General features: G+C 38.4%; 1 protein-coding gene across 1 annotated transcript; it reads right to left on the bottom strand.

Annotated features, from left to right (window-relative positions):
• Positions 1 to 661: 661 nt before the first annotated feature.
• Positions 662 to 13,839, bottom strand: LOC147331021 (protein-glutamine gamma-glutamyltransferase E-like). Its single transcript, XM_086293030.1, has 16 exons — positions 13,750 to 13,839; positions 13,394 to 13,594; positions 11,999 to 12,169; positions 10,333 to 10,587; positions 10,073 to 10,191; positions 9,118 to 9,246; positions 8,694 to 8,871; positions 8,271 to 8,406; positions 6,028 to 6,137; positions 5,781 to 5,896; positions 5,540 to 5,666; positions 3,570 to 3,715; positions 2,511 to 2,685; positions 2,206 to 2,369; positions 1,487 to 1,620; positions 662 to 1,027 (listed from the first exon to the last, which is right to left on the bottom strand). Exons 2-16 carry the CDS (start codon positions 13,416 to 13,418, stop codon positions 880 to 882), a joined length of 2,133 nt encoding a protein of 710 aa, XP_086149156.1. The 5' UTR covers positions 13,419 to 13,594; positions 13,750 to 13,839; the 3' UTR covers positions 662 to 879.
• Between the last annotated feature and the right edge of the window lie 3,538 nt (positions 13,840 to 17,377).

Raw genomic sequence — 17,377 nt, 5'->3', positions numbered from 1 at the left:
TAGCACAAGGAGACTGTAAACTGAATGATACTGAGCATGAATGATTACAAACAAACAGCAAAGAAAGAATGAGTTGTGTTGGTGTGATCGACTTCTTGTTACGAATCTGGGTCGTTTGACCCAGCGTTTTGAGTTTTAGTTTATTTTTGATGTTTATGGTTTATGTTTAAGTTCATTAGGTTATCTAAGTTCATTTGTTTATTAGATTCCTCTTGTGTCTTCTACCCCTGTCAAGTTTGTATTGTCATGTCTGCGTCTCACGTTGCCTCTTTTATTTTGAAGGTCCATGTCCTACGTCAGTGTAGTCAGCTTTGCTTCCTTTTTCTCGTTAGTGTCAGCTGTTTCCCCATGTGTTTCCACTTCCCCTAATCACCCTTGTGTGTATTTAGTCTGTGTGTTTCTGTTCGTCCTTTGTCAGGTCGTCTGTTGTTCACGTCATGTTTCATGTCCAGGTTGTTCTTGTTTGTTTAGTTCTCCCAGTTTAGGTTAATGTTAGTTTTGCTTCAGTTAGCCTTGCTCTTTGTTTGTACATTTCTTACCAGCCTCATTAAACGGCTCGCTTTTTGTTAATACCCAAGTTTTGGTTCCACGTTCCTTTTGTGTCTGCATTTTGGGTCCTCTTTACAAATTCCTACAGTCTACCTCCACCAGACTGTGACACTTCTTTTTTTTTTTCTTGACACTTCTAAAGTACACAAAAAATGACCCAAACATCCACAAGGTTTTGACATTTTATTTGGCAAAATTATGCAATCACTTACTGACCCTTTACCAAATTGTGTAAAAATAAAATGTCTACATCAAGCTTTTTTTTTTAAATTTTTTTAATTTTATTTACTGACTAAAATTACACAGCTTCTACCCTGTGATTCTGAGGAATTATGGTTGGACATTGACAGTACAGGTGCACTTGAGGTCTCTGAAGGAGGAGCAGTCAAAGTCAGCCAGGACGGTCTTCTTGCCAGTCTTCTTGGGAAGTAAGAAAAACTTAACACGAAACCTGTGGCTTGGTTTCAGGTCTGGAAGTCTGAGGGAAACATAAGAGTAAAACAGAACAGTTAAGGTTAATGTTTAATTTGTGAGACCGGATTGGTAAAAGCTTGTGTTCCTAGAACTGTGACGACAGGAGGAAGCTGCAAGATGGGCCAAGGAGGTGAGCAGAAGTTTCTCCACTGGAATTTTGCTGTCCTGATTTCAATGGCCCATCCACTGTTTTACACACCATTACAGAAATCTCAGGGACTGCTGAGCACTGTAGTCAGTGGCTAGATAAAGGGGAAAGACCCCAGCTGAGCCCCGAGACGTTAGGGACCCACACCCAGGTGTGATCAGCTTCTAGTGAGCCTGTGTCATTTCAGGTGGTGTGAAGACGGAAATAATGCCATTGCTACATGGAGGAAAAACTGGTGCACACAACACTTGTTGTGTAAAACTGTACACAAGCATTTAGAATCCAGATAAGTTTAAATTATGCACACACGCTTACATGCAATTTTGCTCTCCGTCCACGAGACCACTTCCAGAAATAGTCAGAGTGCAATCTGTCAGTGTCTTGTTGACTGGGTTCATGAAAACCACTTCAGCAGTTGTGCTTTGGTTCACGCTTGCCAGACTGGGAGTCTAAAAGACAAAGATTTTACAGTTCAAAAACTTTTGCATATGCAATATTTTTCCCAACCAAAAATTAGAAACCACAACACGTATATCACTTTCAGTTTATGCAACTTCTGCTATAAATATGACAGCCCACATCATACAACACCACAGATACAGGAGGTGCATGTTTTATACACAGTCATGCACATAGAAAAACACTCACTCTCTGACCATCGCGCATGATATCAGATAAAGGTTTGGGCACACTCACGTGTTCCATCCCGAAGGACAAATATGAAATTTGGTATACATTAAAGACTGCCAACTGTAATAATGTGACCTAACTCCTCATGTAGCAATCAGTTTCAGTTTAACTGTACCAGCTCCATGACCAATTACTTTTAAATACAAGACGTGTCAACTGGCAGCGATGGTGCTTTTTGTTTTGTGCTAATTTAGCAAGTCTTTATTTCATTTCACATAATTATATTTATCATTAAAACAAGTACAGCAGGAGATAACAACAGCTGTGAGCTAATGTGTCAGTTGTTCTTCGAACAAAGCTACAGAATGATTACAGAGTGAGAGAGATGGTAGTTTTTTACTCACTGTGATGGAGATTGGAGGATCCAACAGAATGACATCATTCACTGCTAGGTAGACATTTTTCGGCTCCAGCTTATCTGTGACCATAGCTGAAATCTTCATGCTGTCAGAGTCCACCATGTGCTCATGGTACACCAAGAAGGGGACCAAGATAGGGATGGACAGATCTGGAGCAGACAGAGGGAGAGAATTATAGTTGTTGCAGTCTCTCATATGACCTGATCTCTCAATCTGTCTTTGAGGTATCTCTAATCTAAGAATAAACCCCACCCCACAAAAAACACTTCAGTCCTATCCAATTGACTCACCTTTCCCAGGCAGCAGTGTCTCTTCCTTTACCTCACTCTGGATGTTTTCAACCGGTGAGCCATTGTATCTCATGGCCTGGACGCTGATATTGATGGACACAGGCCTGGCAGTGCTGCTCTCACTGTTCAGCACCAGCTTCAGACTCACGTCCTGACCGTCCTTTGGCTTGGATACCTGCAGCATCACAAATAGAGGAATAAGGTACAATTCCCTGTGCACCAGGTTTATTATGCACAATTCCTTAAAATATGATTAAAAAGATATGCTTAAAACAACAGCTTGTGAGATTTGAGTTTTCTTAATTTAGATAAGCACTTTGCTTTTAGGTAACAACGGTAATGGTCATCTCTTTTGAATAAGTTGTGGTTTTTGGGTGGTTTTTTGTTAAAATTGATTTACAGTAGAGACCATTAAGCACAGCCTTTGCTAGCCTTTGCTAATTTCAGCCAGTGGCTATAAACTATGAGTGATTTGTAATTAGACAGTATTCAGTGTGCTTCATGCACAAGATATAGTTAAAATGTAACGTTTTCATTCTCATTAAAGCACATACAGTAAAGACGAATGCAATCCTTAGTTCCAACAAAAACATTTGGCCCAATCACCACCACAGTTGTTAACATTAATGCTATTTGTGGGCCTCCTGATGACATTTCAAAAGAAAACTTGTCAGATGATGATCCTGCAAACAGCCAATCCACCAGTTATTCATCTAACTGGCTGCTCAGCTAGAGCAGGACAAGTGTGCTAAAATGGTCATACTGTAGACACTTGAGTATAGAACTGCATATAAGAGATAACACATTTCACATTGACAGTGCTTTTTTCAGTCCTTTTTATGGTTTTATGGGGTCTGGTGGATTGGATGAGCTTTTATTCATTAACTGTTTTGGTTAAATTATTAAAATTAATTTAAAAAGGCAACAGAGGTAACTTTTTGTTACATTTGTAATAATAAAATTTTTTAGAAAATCCAGACACCAAGTAAGTACTAAAATATATTTAAGATTCACTTAAATAGAAAAATAAAGAGATACAACAGGAACTCTGTGATGTACCTCTTTAAATTGGATGTTTATTTTTGGCTGTGGAACGATGCCCCCAGGAGATGTTCCATTGGTACTGTTTGTGGCCCCTTCATTGCCCATTGTCTCCTTATTTCTGGAGAGGGCATATTTAAATACGGTTCTCTCCTTCTCAGTGCCTGTGGGGATTGAAAATGTTGTTGAGTTCAAGATTCACAAATTAATTTTTATCAAATAATATCAAATGTTCAGACCATAATGAAATGAACCTTCTCATTACTGATGAAGTTTATTACATCTTCATCTGCAATATATTTTGCAAATTCCTATTACTCCATTAGGTTTATATAGTTGAATTTTGAAATTCCCAATAATACAAAATGTGACATAAATTATGAAATAATTCACAGAAATAACTTTAATCTGTCAAAAGTAATAATAAATAAAAAATTCCATAAATCTTAACCAATGAAAGTCAGACATTGCTTTTCAACCATGCTTCAACTGAATTATTTAAAAAATAAATGCATGAAACAGGCCTGGACAAAAATGATGGTACCCCTAGAAAAGAATGAAAATAATGTGACCAAAGGGACATGTATGTTAATCCAAAGTGTGTTCACTAATCAGCATCACAGGTGTCCACAATCTTGTAATCAGTCAGTGGGCCTATATATAGGACTCCAGGTAGTCACTGTGTTGTTTGGTGATATGGTGTGTACCACACTCAACATGGACCAGAGGAAGCAAAGGAAAGAGTTGTCTCAGGAGATTAGAAAGAAAATAATGTTAAAGGTAAAGGCTACAAGACCATCTCCAAGCAGCTAGATATTCCTGTGACTACAGTTGTACATGCCATTCAGCAATTTAAGATCCATGGGACTGTAGCCAACCTCCCTGGATGTGGCCACAGGAGGAAAATTGATGACAAATCAAAGAGATGGATAATTCGCATGGTAACAAAAGCCCAGAAAGACTTCTAAAAAGATCCAAGCTAAGATTCATTCTCAAAGAACATCAGTGTCAGATCGCACCATCTGTTGTTGTTTGAGCCGAAGTAGGCTACATGGGAGATGACCAAGGAGGACACCATGGTTGAAAACAAATCATAAAAAAGCCAGACTGGAATATGTCAAGTTTCTGGGAGAATGTCCTGTGGACAGATGAGACAAAAATTTAACTTTTTGCCAAGGCACATCAGCTCTATGTTCACAGACGGAAAAATGAAGCATATCAAGAAAAGAACACTGTCCCAACTTTGAAACATGGGGGAGGCTCGGTTATGTTCTGGGACTGCTTTGCTGCATCTGGCACAGGGTGTCTCCAATCTGTGCAGGGTACAATGAAATCTCAAGACTACTCGATTCTAGAGAGAAATGTGCTGGCCAGTGTCAGAAAGCTCACAGGTCATGGGTCTTACAACAGGACAATGACCAAAAACACACAAAAATGGCTAAGGGGAAAGCATTGGACTATTTTAAAGTGGCCTTCTATGAGCCCTGACCTCAATCCTATTGAGCACCTTTGAAAGGAGCTGAAACATGCAGTCTGGAAAAGGCGTCGTTCAAACTGGAAACAACTGGAGCAGTTTGCTCATGAGGAGTGGGCCAAAATACCTGCTGAGAGGTGCAGAAGTCTCATTGACAGTTACAGGAATCGTTTGATTGCAGTGATTGCCTCAAAAGGTTGTGCAACAAAATATTAAGCTGTGGGTACTATCATTTTTGTGTCCAGGCCTGTTTCATGCATTTTTTTTTTTTTTAATAAGTCAGTTGAAGCATACTTGAAAAGCAATGTCTGACTTTCATTGGTTAAGATATATAGAATTTTTATTTATTACTTCTTTTGTCAGATTAAAGTTCTTTCTGTGACCATTGTGAGTTTTTCTTTCATTGACTGAAGGGTACCAACAATTTTGTCCACGTGTGTATAGTTTCATAATATCAGGATGGCAATGGACGAAATGGTCAGCTCAAATCTTTGAGTTTGTCAGCTGAACTCACCTTCCTTGTACTTGTACTTGTCTGTGATGTCCAGCCTCGTGTTGGAGCCAACAGTCTTGGTGGAGATATTCTGTCCGACTGACTTGGTGTCAGAGAGCATTTTCGTCATTGTGCCATCAGCTTTACACTGAACACAAAAAAACTATTTAGAACACAAAACTAGACATAAAACATTTCTGCCAAAGACTTCCTTCTAAATGGGATATTCATGTATTCATAGAGTCGAGCTATGTATACTAACCAGCCAGTCAATGCAGTCCGCATTGACCTCAGCAAAGACAAATGGGACATCATATTTGAGATCAGTTTCTCCATCCAAGATGGCTTTGACTGGGGCTGGACCGCAGCAGTATACACCTGCATATGTAGAGCAGCTCATTCAGACAAAGTGTTCAAACGCAATACTTAGAAATTTATCTTATATTTACTATCAATAAATTAAAGTAATAAAACAAAGGAAGAAACAGTTTAGACAAGAAATTTCATACCGTCACTCTTTTCCTGTGGTGTTGGATCCACAACTTGCCACCCGTCATATTTTCCATCCTTTGCCAGGTCAGTTCGGGTCATCCAGCACTCTAACCAGACGTGGAAGTTCCTTAAACAGATACAGAACACAACATTCTGATGTTGGAGTGAGTGGAAACTCAACACTGGATTTAGAAAGTCCAGAACAGTCAACAGAGCTGGACTAAGTGACAGCATAAGGAAATTAAAGTGGTTGATCAAAAACTGGGGGGTTGTTGATGATTTTGACAAATTAATTTAAACATGGACAATTACAAAGAAAGAACAATATACCATCTTCAGCTGCACCAAAGAGTAAAACAGTTAAATGTGAATTATAAAATATTAGGGCTCTCTCTTATAAGTCCTTTTTATTAAATGATTTAATAACTGACAACATATTAATTTGTTCTGCCTTACTGAAACCTGGTTACAACAGGTTATATCATGTTAGCTTAAATGAGTCCACACCCCCTCCATCCCACTGTCAGAAACTTGAAACACAGGATGAGGAGGTAGAGTGACAACAATCTTCTACTTTTCTACTTCAATCTATTAATCAAATTAATCATAGACTTAGATGGAGTTTTAATTCATTTTGAAAGCCTAACTCTTGGCCTAGTCCACCATAACGTAAAAAATCAAAAGTCAGTTTTATGTTACTATCGATCTTCCTCCCGCCATCCTCCAGATATCATGGGAGGCCCCTGCAATAGCCTAGACCTACTGCAGCGTAACTAAGAGAGGATTCAGGGCCACCTGGTCCTTCCCTAACTACATGCTTAATAAAAAAGAAATGGTTTAAGTCTAATCTTAAAAATAGAGATGGTGTCTGTCTCCCAGTTCCAAACTAGGAACTGGTTTCACAGAACAGGGGCCTGAAAGCTGAGGACTCCCATTCTACTTTTAAATATTCCAGGAACCACAAGTAAATCAGCAGTGCAAAGTACAAATTAAATGAAAAGCCAGACCCTCCCCAGCCAAGACTCACAGACTTCATAGGTCCCTCAAACTGCCAGGCCTCTGGCTGAGGACCCGAGGTTAAAGGACAAACAAATCTCACATGCAGGGTGAGTGGGGAAAAAAAATAAAAAATATATCTATATATCTATATATATATTAGGGGTGCAACGATACTCATATCGATATTGAACCGTTCAATACAGTGCTTTCGGTTCAGTACGCATATGTATCGAACAATACTAAATTTTAAATTAATTTTATCAACTTTTCTTCTGACGATGCTGTCTGTGTTGAGAGCTCAGTGGACCTGCGTTTGACTACTCTGTCTAGGCTGCACTGTCGAGCGCAGATCCACTGAGGCGCAGGCAAGCTAGCAAGACAGAAGCTAAGCTCTCCTTGCAACATGGCAAATTGAACCTCCCCCATCCTCATTCAGATCTGGCCTTTGGAACTATTTTGGTCTTCATGTGAAGTATGACCCTGAAGGTAAGCGCGTCATGGACAAAAGTAAAACAGTATGTCGGATGTGCCACGCAATGCTCAATTACATTGGTGGGAACTACTGCGTTAGCGCAGTTAGCTCGTTAACATGTTGACGCCGTCCAGCTGAAGCACAGGGCGATCCGTGGTAGCTCGTTAACGGAGATTTGCTGTGTTGTGGCGTTAACATCATTTCAGATTAACGCTGACAGCACTAGTGGGAACACAACGAATATGACTGCACATTTACACCGACATCATCCTAGTGCAAAGACAAGTGGAAGCAGACAAAAACAACAAGCACGCATGCTATAAACTTTACCTGAGTCATTTAGACAGCCTTTAGCACGTGATTCTCCTTATGGGGACCTGATATGTTTCATATGCTGCTGAGAATATACCCCAGAAGAAGCGTATAGTATAGCTTTTATTTTGGAAAGAGTCATTTCTCTGTAATAAACTCTCGAGTAATTTCTCGATCAGATAGATTTATTATTTTATTACTTTGTTGTTTCAGCAACATTAAATTTAAAAACTGTACTTTTGAGTTAAAATATATATTTATAATTTTAATAAATGACAAATTAAAAAGGCATGAACATTTTTTTGTATCGAAAAAATATCAAACCGTGACACCAAAGTATCGAACCGAACCGTGAATTTTGTGTATGTTGCACCCCTAATATATAGAGATAGATAGATAGATAGATAGATAGATAGATAGATAGATAGATAGATGGATGGATGGATGGATGGATGGATGGATGGATGGATGTCTTACCAGACACTGTCCTTGGTCTTTTTCTCTCTCACTCCATAGTCAGCATGGTACACATCAATGGTGAGATTCTTGTTACTGTCATGAGCTGACTGGAAGTTGGTGATCACACGGCATGGGATGCCCAACAGACGCATTACTGGATCCCAAAAAACAAAGAAAACAGCCAAAAAAAGAAAAGAAGTGAATGAAGCATTTGTCAAATTGTACATTACATTTTATTGTTAAATATCATTATTCTTAATGCTATGCCACTAGCTGGCCCAGTGATAGAAAGTTGTAAGTAAGGAAAAGACAGATGAGACCCCTGCATATCAGTAATATTATGAACTTCCAGAGAACATCTAGTATTATCCTACATTAGTACTTTGGTCTAGAAAATTGGCGGTTGTACTGTGAGTAAGGACTTGCAGAGTTAGTAAGTACCTGAACACATCACGCCAGCAAATACCCAGCACTGTCCATATTTGACTGATTGGCAGTTGATGTCATACCAGTGCTTGAGGATGGGATAGCTGCCAGACCAGTGAGTGGGTTCATTCCCACCCGAGTATGGACCTGACCACCGTCCCTCCACGACGCCATAGTCATCATTACTGTTGATCTGGAAGCAAAAAAGGAAAACAAAGTTCTCCTTCTTATATTGTGATTTATACAAGTGAGCTATGGTTTCCCTCAAAATGGTTATAAAACATTGATTAACAAAATGCCATAAACCATTCCTTCCTACATGTTACCTTGATTCCTTTTATATTTAAAGTATAATCCTTTAAATCACCCTTTTGCAGAAATGTTCTTTGCAAATAAAATACATCTGTACAGAACAGATGTATATTCATAAATATCCTACCATGGCGCTGACCACACGACTGACGTAGATGGGGTTACAGCGAGCAGAAACATCATTGGCTGCATTTGCCAGGTGTTTGGGGTTGACATCCAAGATCTTCAGACAAATCTTCACCATGTCTTCTTCAAACTGGGCAGGAAGAGAGCAGCTTATCTTAAACTACAGTGGTGTAAGTCATTCATACTTCATAGCAGAGCAAGTCTATTCATACTTATCGTCAAAAATTATCTACAGTAGTGTCAGATTGTATCTATGTGACTCACTGAGTCATTCTGTGTGAGTACATTCTTAAAATTTACCTGCAAGCAATTAGCAAACATAAATATCTTTTTGCTTATGCAAAGGTTGATGGTGGTTACATCTTCTTTCTCTTGTGTTAAACATTTATCAAGAATCTTAAATTATTCTAGATACTGTATACACCCCTTTAAATTAACCAGTTTTATTTTGCTTTATAGAAGATAAAATATTATAGTGGTGTGAAGACAATGGTGTTTAAACCCTTAAAATAAAATATGCAGTAGCAATAAAATTTTAGCATTATTCAGTAGCTACCATTTTGAAAGATAAGATTGTGCCTTTTTAATATGGTGCTATTTGGTGTCTATTTATTAAACTCAGTGTCAAAAATCTAATAAACCTACACAAAGTGTGTTTGTATGTGTGTACTGGTTTTTCCTATCTTGGTGTAGACCAAAATCTAAAATGTACCATACTTGTGGGGCCCAACCAAAACCCAAGTCCCCATGAGTTTGAAGGCATTTTTCAGACTCAAAATGTGGTTTTAGTGTCAGGGTTACAATTGGGTTATGGTTAGGTTTAGGGGAAGGGTTAGGGTTAGGCATTCATTTTTGATGGTTAGGATTAGGGTAAGCGGCTAGGGAAAGCATTATGTCAATGAGACAACACCCGACATATGTATGTGTGTGTGTGTGTGTGTGTGTGTGGTGTATACCTGCCCAAAGTCCCAGGGAACAGATCTGATGTAGTTCTCACTTCCACTATAGATTATACCATGTTCATTCAACACATACTCCTGTCTCTGTGCCTCATCAGAGAGAGACACTGAATCATCTACAGTAAAAAGGACAGGGATAAATACTTAAGACATAAAGATCAATGGATAGTGTTTTTAAGGAAAACAACAGCAACAGATGAACAGTGTTGATGGACAGTTAGGCAAACTGGCAGCAGACAGAAAGATAACAAACCTACCAGGGCACCAGGGATTGAAGAGCACTACCAGAGTTGCCAACAAGGTTTCCTCGTTCCTATATCTGGCAGTTAAGTTGTACTTTCCGATTGGAGCGTCAGCTGGAGGGGTAATGGTCAAATTCAAGGAACCCGTTAGTGGGTAAGATCTCTTCTCAAGCTCCACCTTCCATACCGCCTTCGCTGACGGCGAACGGCTGATTTTGTCTGGAATACCAAAGCATGACTTTGTCCCCAGGTTCTCGGATGGATGTTTTCCTGTTGAGAGGATTCACAGAGGTAATAGGTAACTAGAGATAAACAATACAATACAATCAAACCGTTTTAACCACCAAAGATGGACATTATGAAAACTATCCTTCTTAAACCCGCATTAATTCTAATGACCAGCAGGTGGTGACTGTTTAAAAAAGTGCAGTTGCAAAGAAGACTATGAGAAAACAGCAGTAAGTAAGCACTTTAATGGTTTATGGTCGCAGTCCCTATTTTCAAATTTTACTGAATGCAACATCATGTTCCTGTTACAACGTTGTTCTTCATTATCATCAGAAACAATGCTCTATGAGTGACAAGTCACTAGTGCAGGTGTGTGTCATGTTTCTCAGTCCTTTTCCTTGACATGTCAGTCAGGTCAAGGCTTTAAAACACCACTGTCTATAAACTGGTGGAAACTGTCACACCAACTGGATCCATCTTTAACTTACCGTCTATGGTCCCTGACAGGACCTTCCATGTCCAAAAAAAGAATTTAATAAACATAAATCAGTACCTTAAAGATGCATCATTACTCTTTTTTTTAAATTATGCATTAAAAGGGGAAATGGGTTCAAAGTTGAGCACAGTCCAAGAATAAATCTATGGAGCTATAAATGAGCATTATAGGTTACCATTTGAAAGTTTAGCCATGTTTACTAAGATATTGACCACATATACATGTACAACACAGAACAAGTAAATGTGTCTCATTATAGACTTGCACCTCTCACTCTATGACAGCTGGGGTAAATATTAACTTTCAAACTTGTTAGAATTTGCATTATGTACTGTACTTCCATGCACATTTCAATCATGCCAGTCACTGCCTCCCTTTTTAATTTCATGCCAACAAAGACATTGCAACCAATGACTGAAAGCAAAAGAAAAACTCTGGTCACATCCAACTGTGCTAGTAGGTGAAAGCCTTTAAGAAGTAAAACTTAGTTTATTTACAACAGAGCCTTTCCCCTTTGTGTTATGTCTAGCTTTCTCCTCACCCTTTCAATTGTCTGCTCCACCCTCATTGCTGTCACCTGACATAATTTCTCTTAATCTCTCTTTCTATTAATAAATATAAAACCTGCTCTCTGTTTGAAATATCTGGCTCCTGTGTTTAAGAGCTCTTTTTAAACTACACTAACACGCATGTATCTTTCATTTTTAATGGGTTTCACAAAGGTCTTGATAGACATCCATATTAAGAATTCCGAAACATTAATATTGCTGATAAAACAGAGAAAAAGAAGAAAATAGAGAAAACAGAAACAAGAAAAAAAAAACCCCTCATAAAACACTGTTGATACATGGAAATCAATTTTCAAACAGTTCTTTTATTACTTCAATAAACAAAATCAATTAAAAGAAAGTTATATGCAATTTAAAAAATATCTTCATTGTATAACTACAGACCAACCTGTTTCTGCAGTGATGGTGAGCGGGTAAAGGTCAGGGTTGAAAGGTTGCGTCAGTTCAACTTTCACAGTGAACGGCTGACCTCTCCTCACAATCAGCTGATCCTTTGAGAGTTTTTTGGTGTGGTGTTCAGTGTTGTTGATCTCATAGTTGAGACCGACTCCTTTAAAAACTGGAAAAAATAAAAATATAACTGAAACAGACAAAATCAAAAGAATTGTGGCTAGTTTTCCAGGATACTGGAACCTTCATCCTGTTAATGTCTTTTGTGTGTGTCTGTGTGTGTTTTCCTTTCCCTTTTCTCTCCATATGTTTGCCTTAAATGTCAAATTAACTATTCCACACTTAAGGACTAAAGCCCACAGTGGTGATATGTTTACTCCATCTTTTCAAACTGTCAAGAATTGCACCTTTACTTTGACAAAGTTTACTTGCTGAGTTCAAATCTGAAAACCCCTTTCCTCCAACATGTCCTACTTTTTAGTTATGATGTTGATGCAAGAATTGGACAATTAGGATGACTGAACAGAAACAGCAACACATTTCAGCATTTAAGAAGTAAGTTTGGTCTTGAGATAAGAAAAGCCAGATGTTTCATTCTAAGGTTATTTATAGATGTCTGCTCAAGAAATGGATAAATGTAAGCACAATAATTTAATGGAGCTCAGAAGGTAAAGCAGGTCATCTAATCGGAGAGTTAGTGATTCAATCCCTGGCTGCTTCAGTCTGCCTGCCAAAGAACATTGGACAAGATTAAACCCCTAGTTGTTCTCTGATGTCTCCGTCAGAGTATAAATATTAGACAGAAAGTACTGAGGCATAAAAAAGTGCTTGTGTAATGTGTGTGAATGAGGCATGCTGTATAAAAATCAATCTGGCATACTGGTATTTAAACTGACTTGAACCTGGACCTAATTTTGTTTTACAGAACATATTTTGGATTTTCACGGTTGTGAGATAATGACCACAGGCACGCCGTTAGCTTTGTCTGGGTTTTGTTTTTTATTGTGATAAAGTTAAGCATATCACAAAAAAATCTTCACTTGCTTTAATCCAATGCATTTTTATTCCCCAGAAGCTTTTTTAAAGAAACTGCAAAGGTGACTGAAGTCATATCATCTAAGCATTTTATGATATTGTATTTAATTTACCAGATAAAAACTGACACAGATGCAACCTTTTCTAAAAATCTCTTTTTTATTTTGCTTTTGCTTCTAACAAACCATGTGATATAATATTATGTAAATACATTTTATTATGTAAATAATACATCTTGTGTTAAAAAGAAAATGTAAATAACAATACATTCTTCATGCATACAATATATATAAGGTGCGATGTATTGTAAATGATGGTAAAATTCAGTTAATGTACATTCAAAAGTTGCTGTACTTACTTGACCGTCTGGTCTCCGATGACATCTTTCTAGACTTTCTGCAGCAGTTTAAGTACAGCGAGAAGCTCTCTGGAAGGCGCTGACCAGCACACTGACAGGATACGCTGAACCATGGTGGATTTTAAACCAACTCCTACAACCATCCCCATTTCACAAACTAGATTAACCAGCTAGACTAGCCATTTCCTGGTTGTTCAAAAGCTGCTTGCGCGTGCGCACGCATGCACACACACACACACACACACACACACACACACACACACACACACACACACACACACACACACACACACACACACACACACACAGGGTAAAGAATCTTACCAAAACCTGGATCGACTCCAGAAATTAATAACTTTTAAGCAAGATCAAACCGCACCCCTGGCAAAAAATAAATAAATCAAATTCCATTTAGCAATCAAAACTGAACCCATTGCATGACCTCACTGTCAGAGGTGTCATTATGGATCTGACGGTAATTTGTGGATTCCAGTTTGTGACTGCTAATGTGATTTAACCTGCAACGCATCCAAGCATCACACAATGAGCACAAACCTGGATTAGAACTTTACATGCTGCTTTATTTACTCTAAGTACAATATGCATCAGTTTAAAATAAATACTTGCTGATAATTCACAGGTAATTTAGTATAATACATTGCACTAATTATGTATGGAGGGTTTCATCCCAAGTCAAGCATCTTGTGACTGTATGTTAAGCAGAAGGAAGGAGGCCGGGAATAGTGAGTGCCAGAATCCCTATCAAGAATGAGACAACAAACATCCATAAGTACGTCAGAAAGAACTGATCACGTGCTTAGTGAATACATCATTCAGCAGAAACCCAAGAAAGAAGATGAGCGAGAAGAAGAACCATTATGGATGGATAGATTGCATATACCAGATAGAAGAAGGGTGGAAGATGCTATCAAGTATGGCATTCATGGAATGCCATAACCAAGTAGCCGGCACAGTACAATGGAACATCTGTGCCAAGTATAGACTGGAAGTCCCAAGGTCAAAATGGCATACTAGGGTGGGTTGAGAATGTCCAAGCTAAGATCTTGTGGGTCTTCCAGATTCAGATGAACAAACTGGTAATGGCTAACCAATGAGAAATAGTAGTTGTGGACAGGCACAGGAAGATGGCCATAGGGACAGATGTAGCTATACCAAGTAATAGCAACATCAGGAAAAAGGAACATGAAAAGCTGAGAGAGGTGCTTGAGAAAATATGGAGGGTGAAGGCAACAGTGGTCCAGCAGTTTCCAGGAATGACATCTGAGATCTCTTTCCAGAAGAGGGCAGGATTAGGAATTAAAAATATATTGTGCAGGACTCTAAATTTGGGATTAAAAAATAATAATCTACATCTATCTATATAGATAACTATCTATATATTCAACTATCTATATATTGTCTCTCTTACTTTTAGGCTTTCACTATGATACACAGGCTTCCTCAAGGGTGTTCTTGACTTGGTTAGATGTTTTTCTTAACCATGGAAATAATTCAGCATGCACTCTAGTTGTCTTACGTGGTCTTTCAAGCCTTTTGGTGTTGCTGAGGTAGTAAATACCATTAACTTGTTTTAACAACTGATTTGGGCAATTCTAAAGTTTCTGCTGTCTCTTTGTTAGATTTATTTGTGTTTTTCAGTCTGATCACCTCCATCACTTGCACTAACATCTCTTTGGGCCTCTTATTTAAAATTTAATTTGAATTACAGCAAAGAGCTTGCCGTGTTAGTCCATTTGATTTACCTTTGTTATCATTATTTATTTATTGATTTACTTTATTTTAAGCTATTGCAGACAGGACAGACATGACAGAGGGATAGGAAAGGGAGAAAGAAAGAAAGGGAGAGAAGACACTAAAAAAAATCAGCTGGATTTAAATGAAAAGCAAAAAGAAAGTAGCACAATATACACAACACCACAGCAATAACCTAGATAAGTGTAAGTAACAGTAAATACTAAATATTGAATTTTATTGTGCAGCACGTAAGACCGACAGCACACAATGTGTGTGAGCGCGCTTGTATTCAGAAGGTTTCTCTATGTAACGATCGGCTGGAGGGAGTGGGGAGCCGTAGCCCTGCCCCCCAGAGTATGAAGCAGACACGGAGGAGATCCAGGCGTTTTTCGACGTTACAATCAGTATGTAAGCACACAGGTTTTAAAAATCACAAACTGTAATCCATAAAATGCAGTCTGGTCCATAATTATACTTTTGGTAGTGAGTTCATACAATGGGTTTGGTTTTTTTGTTAGCAGGATTACTCAAAACAATAGGCAAGGCAAGGCAAGGCAAGTTTATTTGTATAGCACAATTCAACAACAAGGTGATTCAAAGTGCTTTACAGAGACATTAGAAACAAGAACAAATAAAAAGCATGATTTAAAATTGATTAAAACAAGCAAATAAACTAACTAACTAATTAACAAACAAACAAACAAAACAGTATATAAAATCAAAACAGATAAAATCAGAACAGTAGATAAAATCAGAACAGTAGATAAAATCAGTAGTTAAATGTAAGTTTTGAAATTTAAGCTTAAAGTGTGGATTTGGTGCTTTATTCAAATGCAGCTGAGAACAGGTGAGTCTTCAACCTGGATTTAAATAAACTGAGTGTTTCAGCTGATCTGAGGCTTTCTGGGAGTTCGTTCCAGATATAAGGAGCATAAAAGCTGAATGCAGCTTCTCCGTGTCTGGTTCTGACTCTGGGAACTGATAAAAGACCGGATCCAGATGACCTGAGGGATCTGGATGGTTCATACTGGGTCAGGAGGTCATTGATGTATTTTGGTCCTAAACCATTCAGAGCTTTATAGGCCAGCATCAGAACTTTAAAGTCTATCCTCTGACGGACAGGCAGCCAGTGTAAGGACCTCAGAGCTGGACTGATGTGGTCCACTTTTTTGGTCTTAGTGAGGACTCGAGCAGCAGAGTTCTGAATGAGCTGTAGTTGTCTGACTGATTTTTTAGGTAGACCTGTAAAGATGCTGTTACAGTAATCAAGCCTACTAAAGATGAATGCATGGACTAGTTTTTCCAGGTCCTGTTGAGACATCAGATCTTTTATCCTTGATATATTCTTGAGGTGATAGTAAGCTGACTTTGTTATTGTCTTAATGTGTTTTTCTAAGTTTAGGTCTGCATCCATCACTACACCCAAATTTCTCGCCTGGTTTGTGGTTTTTAGATGTATAGATTGAAGTTCTCTGGTGACCTGTAATCGTTTTTCTTTGGCGCCAAAGACTATTACCTCAGTTTTGTTTTTGTTTAGCTGGAGAAAATTGTGGCACAACCAGTCATTGATTTCCTCAATGCATTTACCAAGAGCCTGTACAGGGCCTCGGTCTCCTGGTGACATTGTGATATATATTTGTGTGTCATCTGCATAGCTGTGATAGTTTATTTTGTTGTTGTTTATAATCTGTGCCAGTGGGAGCATGTAGATGTTAAACAGAAGGGGTCCCAAGATGGAACCTTGGGGAACTCCACATGTGATACTTGTCTGCTCAGATGTGAAGTTACCTATTGATACAAAGTATTTCCTGTTTTCTACGTATGTTTTGAACCAGTTTAGTACAGTTCCTGAAAGACCTGTCCAGTTCTCCAGTCGTTTGAGTAATATGTTGTGGTCAACTGTATCAAATGCTGCACTGAGATCCAGTAAAACTAGGACTGACATTTTTCCACTGTCTGTATTCAGACATATGTCATTAAACACTTTGGTCAGAGCGGTTTCAGTGCTGTGGTTCTGTCTAAAACCTGACTGGAAGGCATCGTAGCAATTATTCTGTTTTAAGAAGTAACTGAGCTGTTGAGAAACTGCTTTTTCAATGATCTTACTTAAAAACGGGAGATTTGAGATCGGCCTGTAGTTGTTCATTTGTGTCTTGTCAAGATTGTCCTTTTTCAGTATAGGTTTGATTACAGCAGTTTTTAGTGATTCTGGAAACACACCTGATAATA

Source organism: Aulonocara sp. 'chitande type north' Nkhata Bay, linkage group LG5 (genome assembly GCF_057382095.1).
Source record: "Aulonocara sp. 'chitande type north' Nkhata Bay isolate Kocher_YH1m ecotype deep benthic linkage group LG5, A_spYH_male_GT1.1, whole genome shotgun sequence".
NCBI lineage: Eukaryota > Metazoa > Chordata > Actinopteri > Cichliformes > Cichlidae > Aulonocara > Aulonocara sp. 'chitande type north' Nkhata Bay.
Note: the sequence above shows the minus strand (reverse complement) of the source record. Positions and strands in the feature narration are given on the sequence as shown.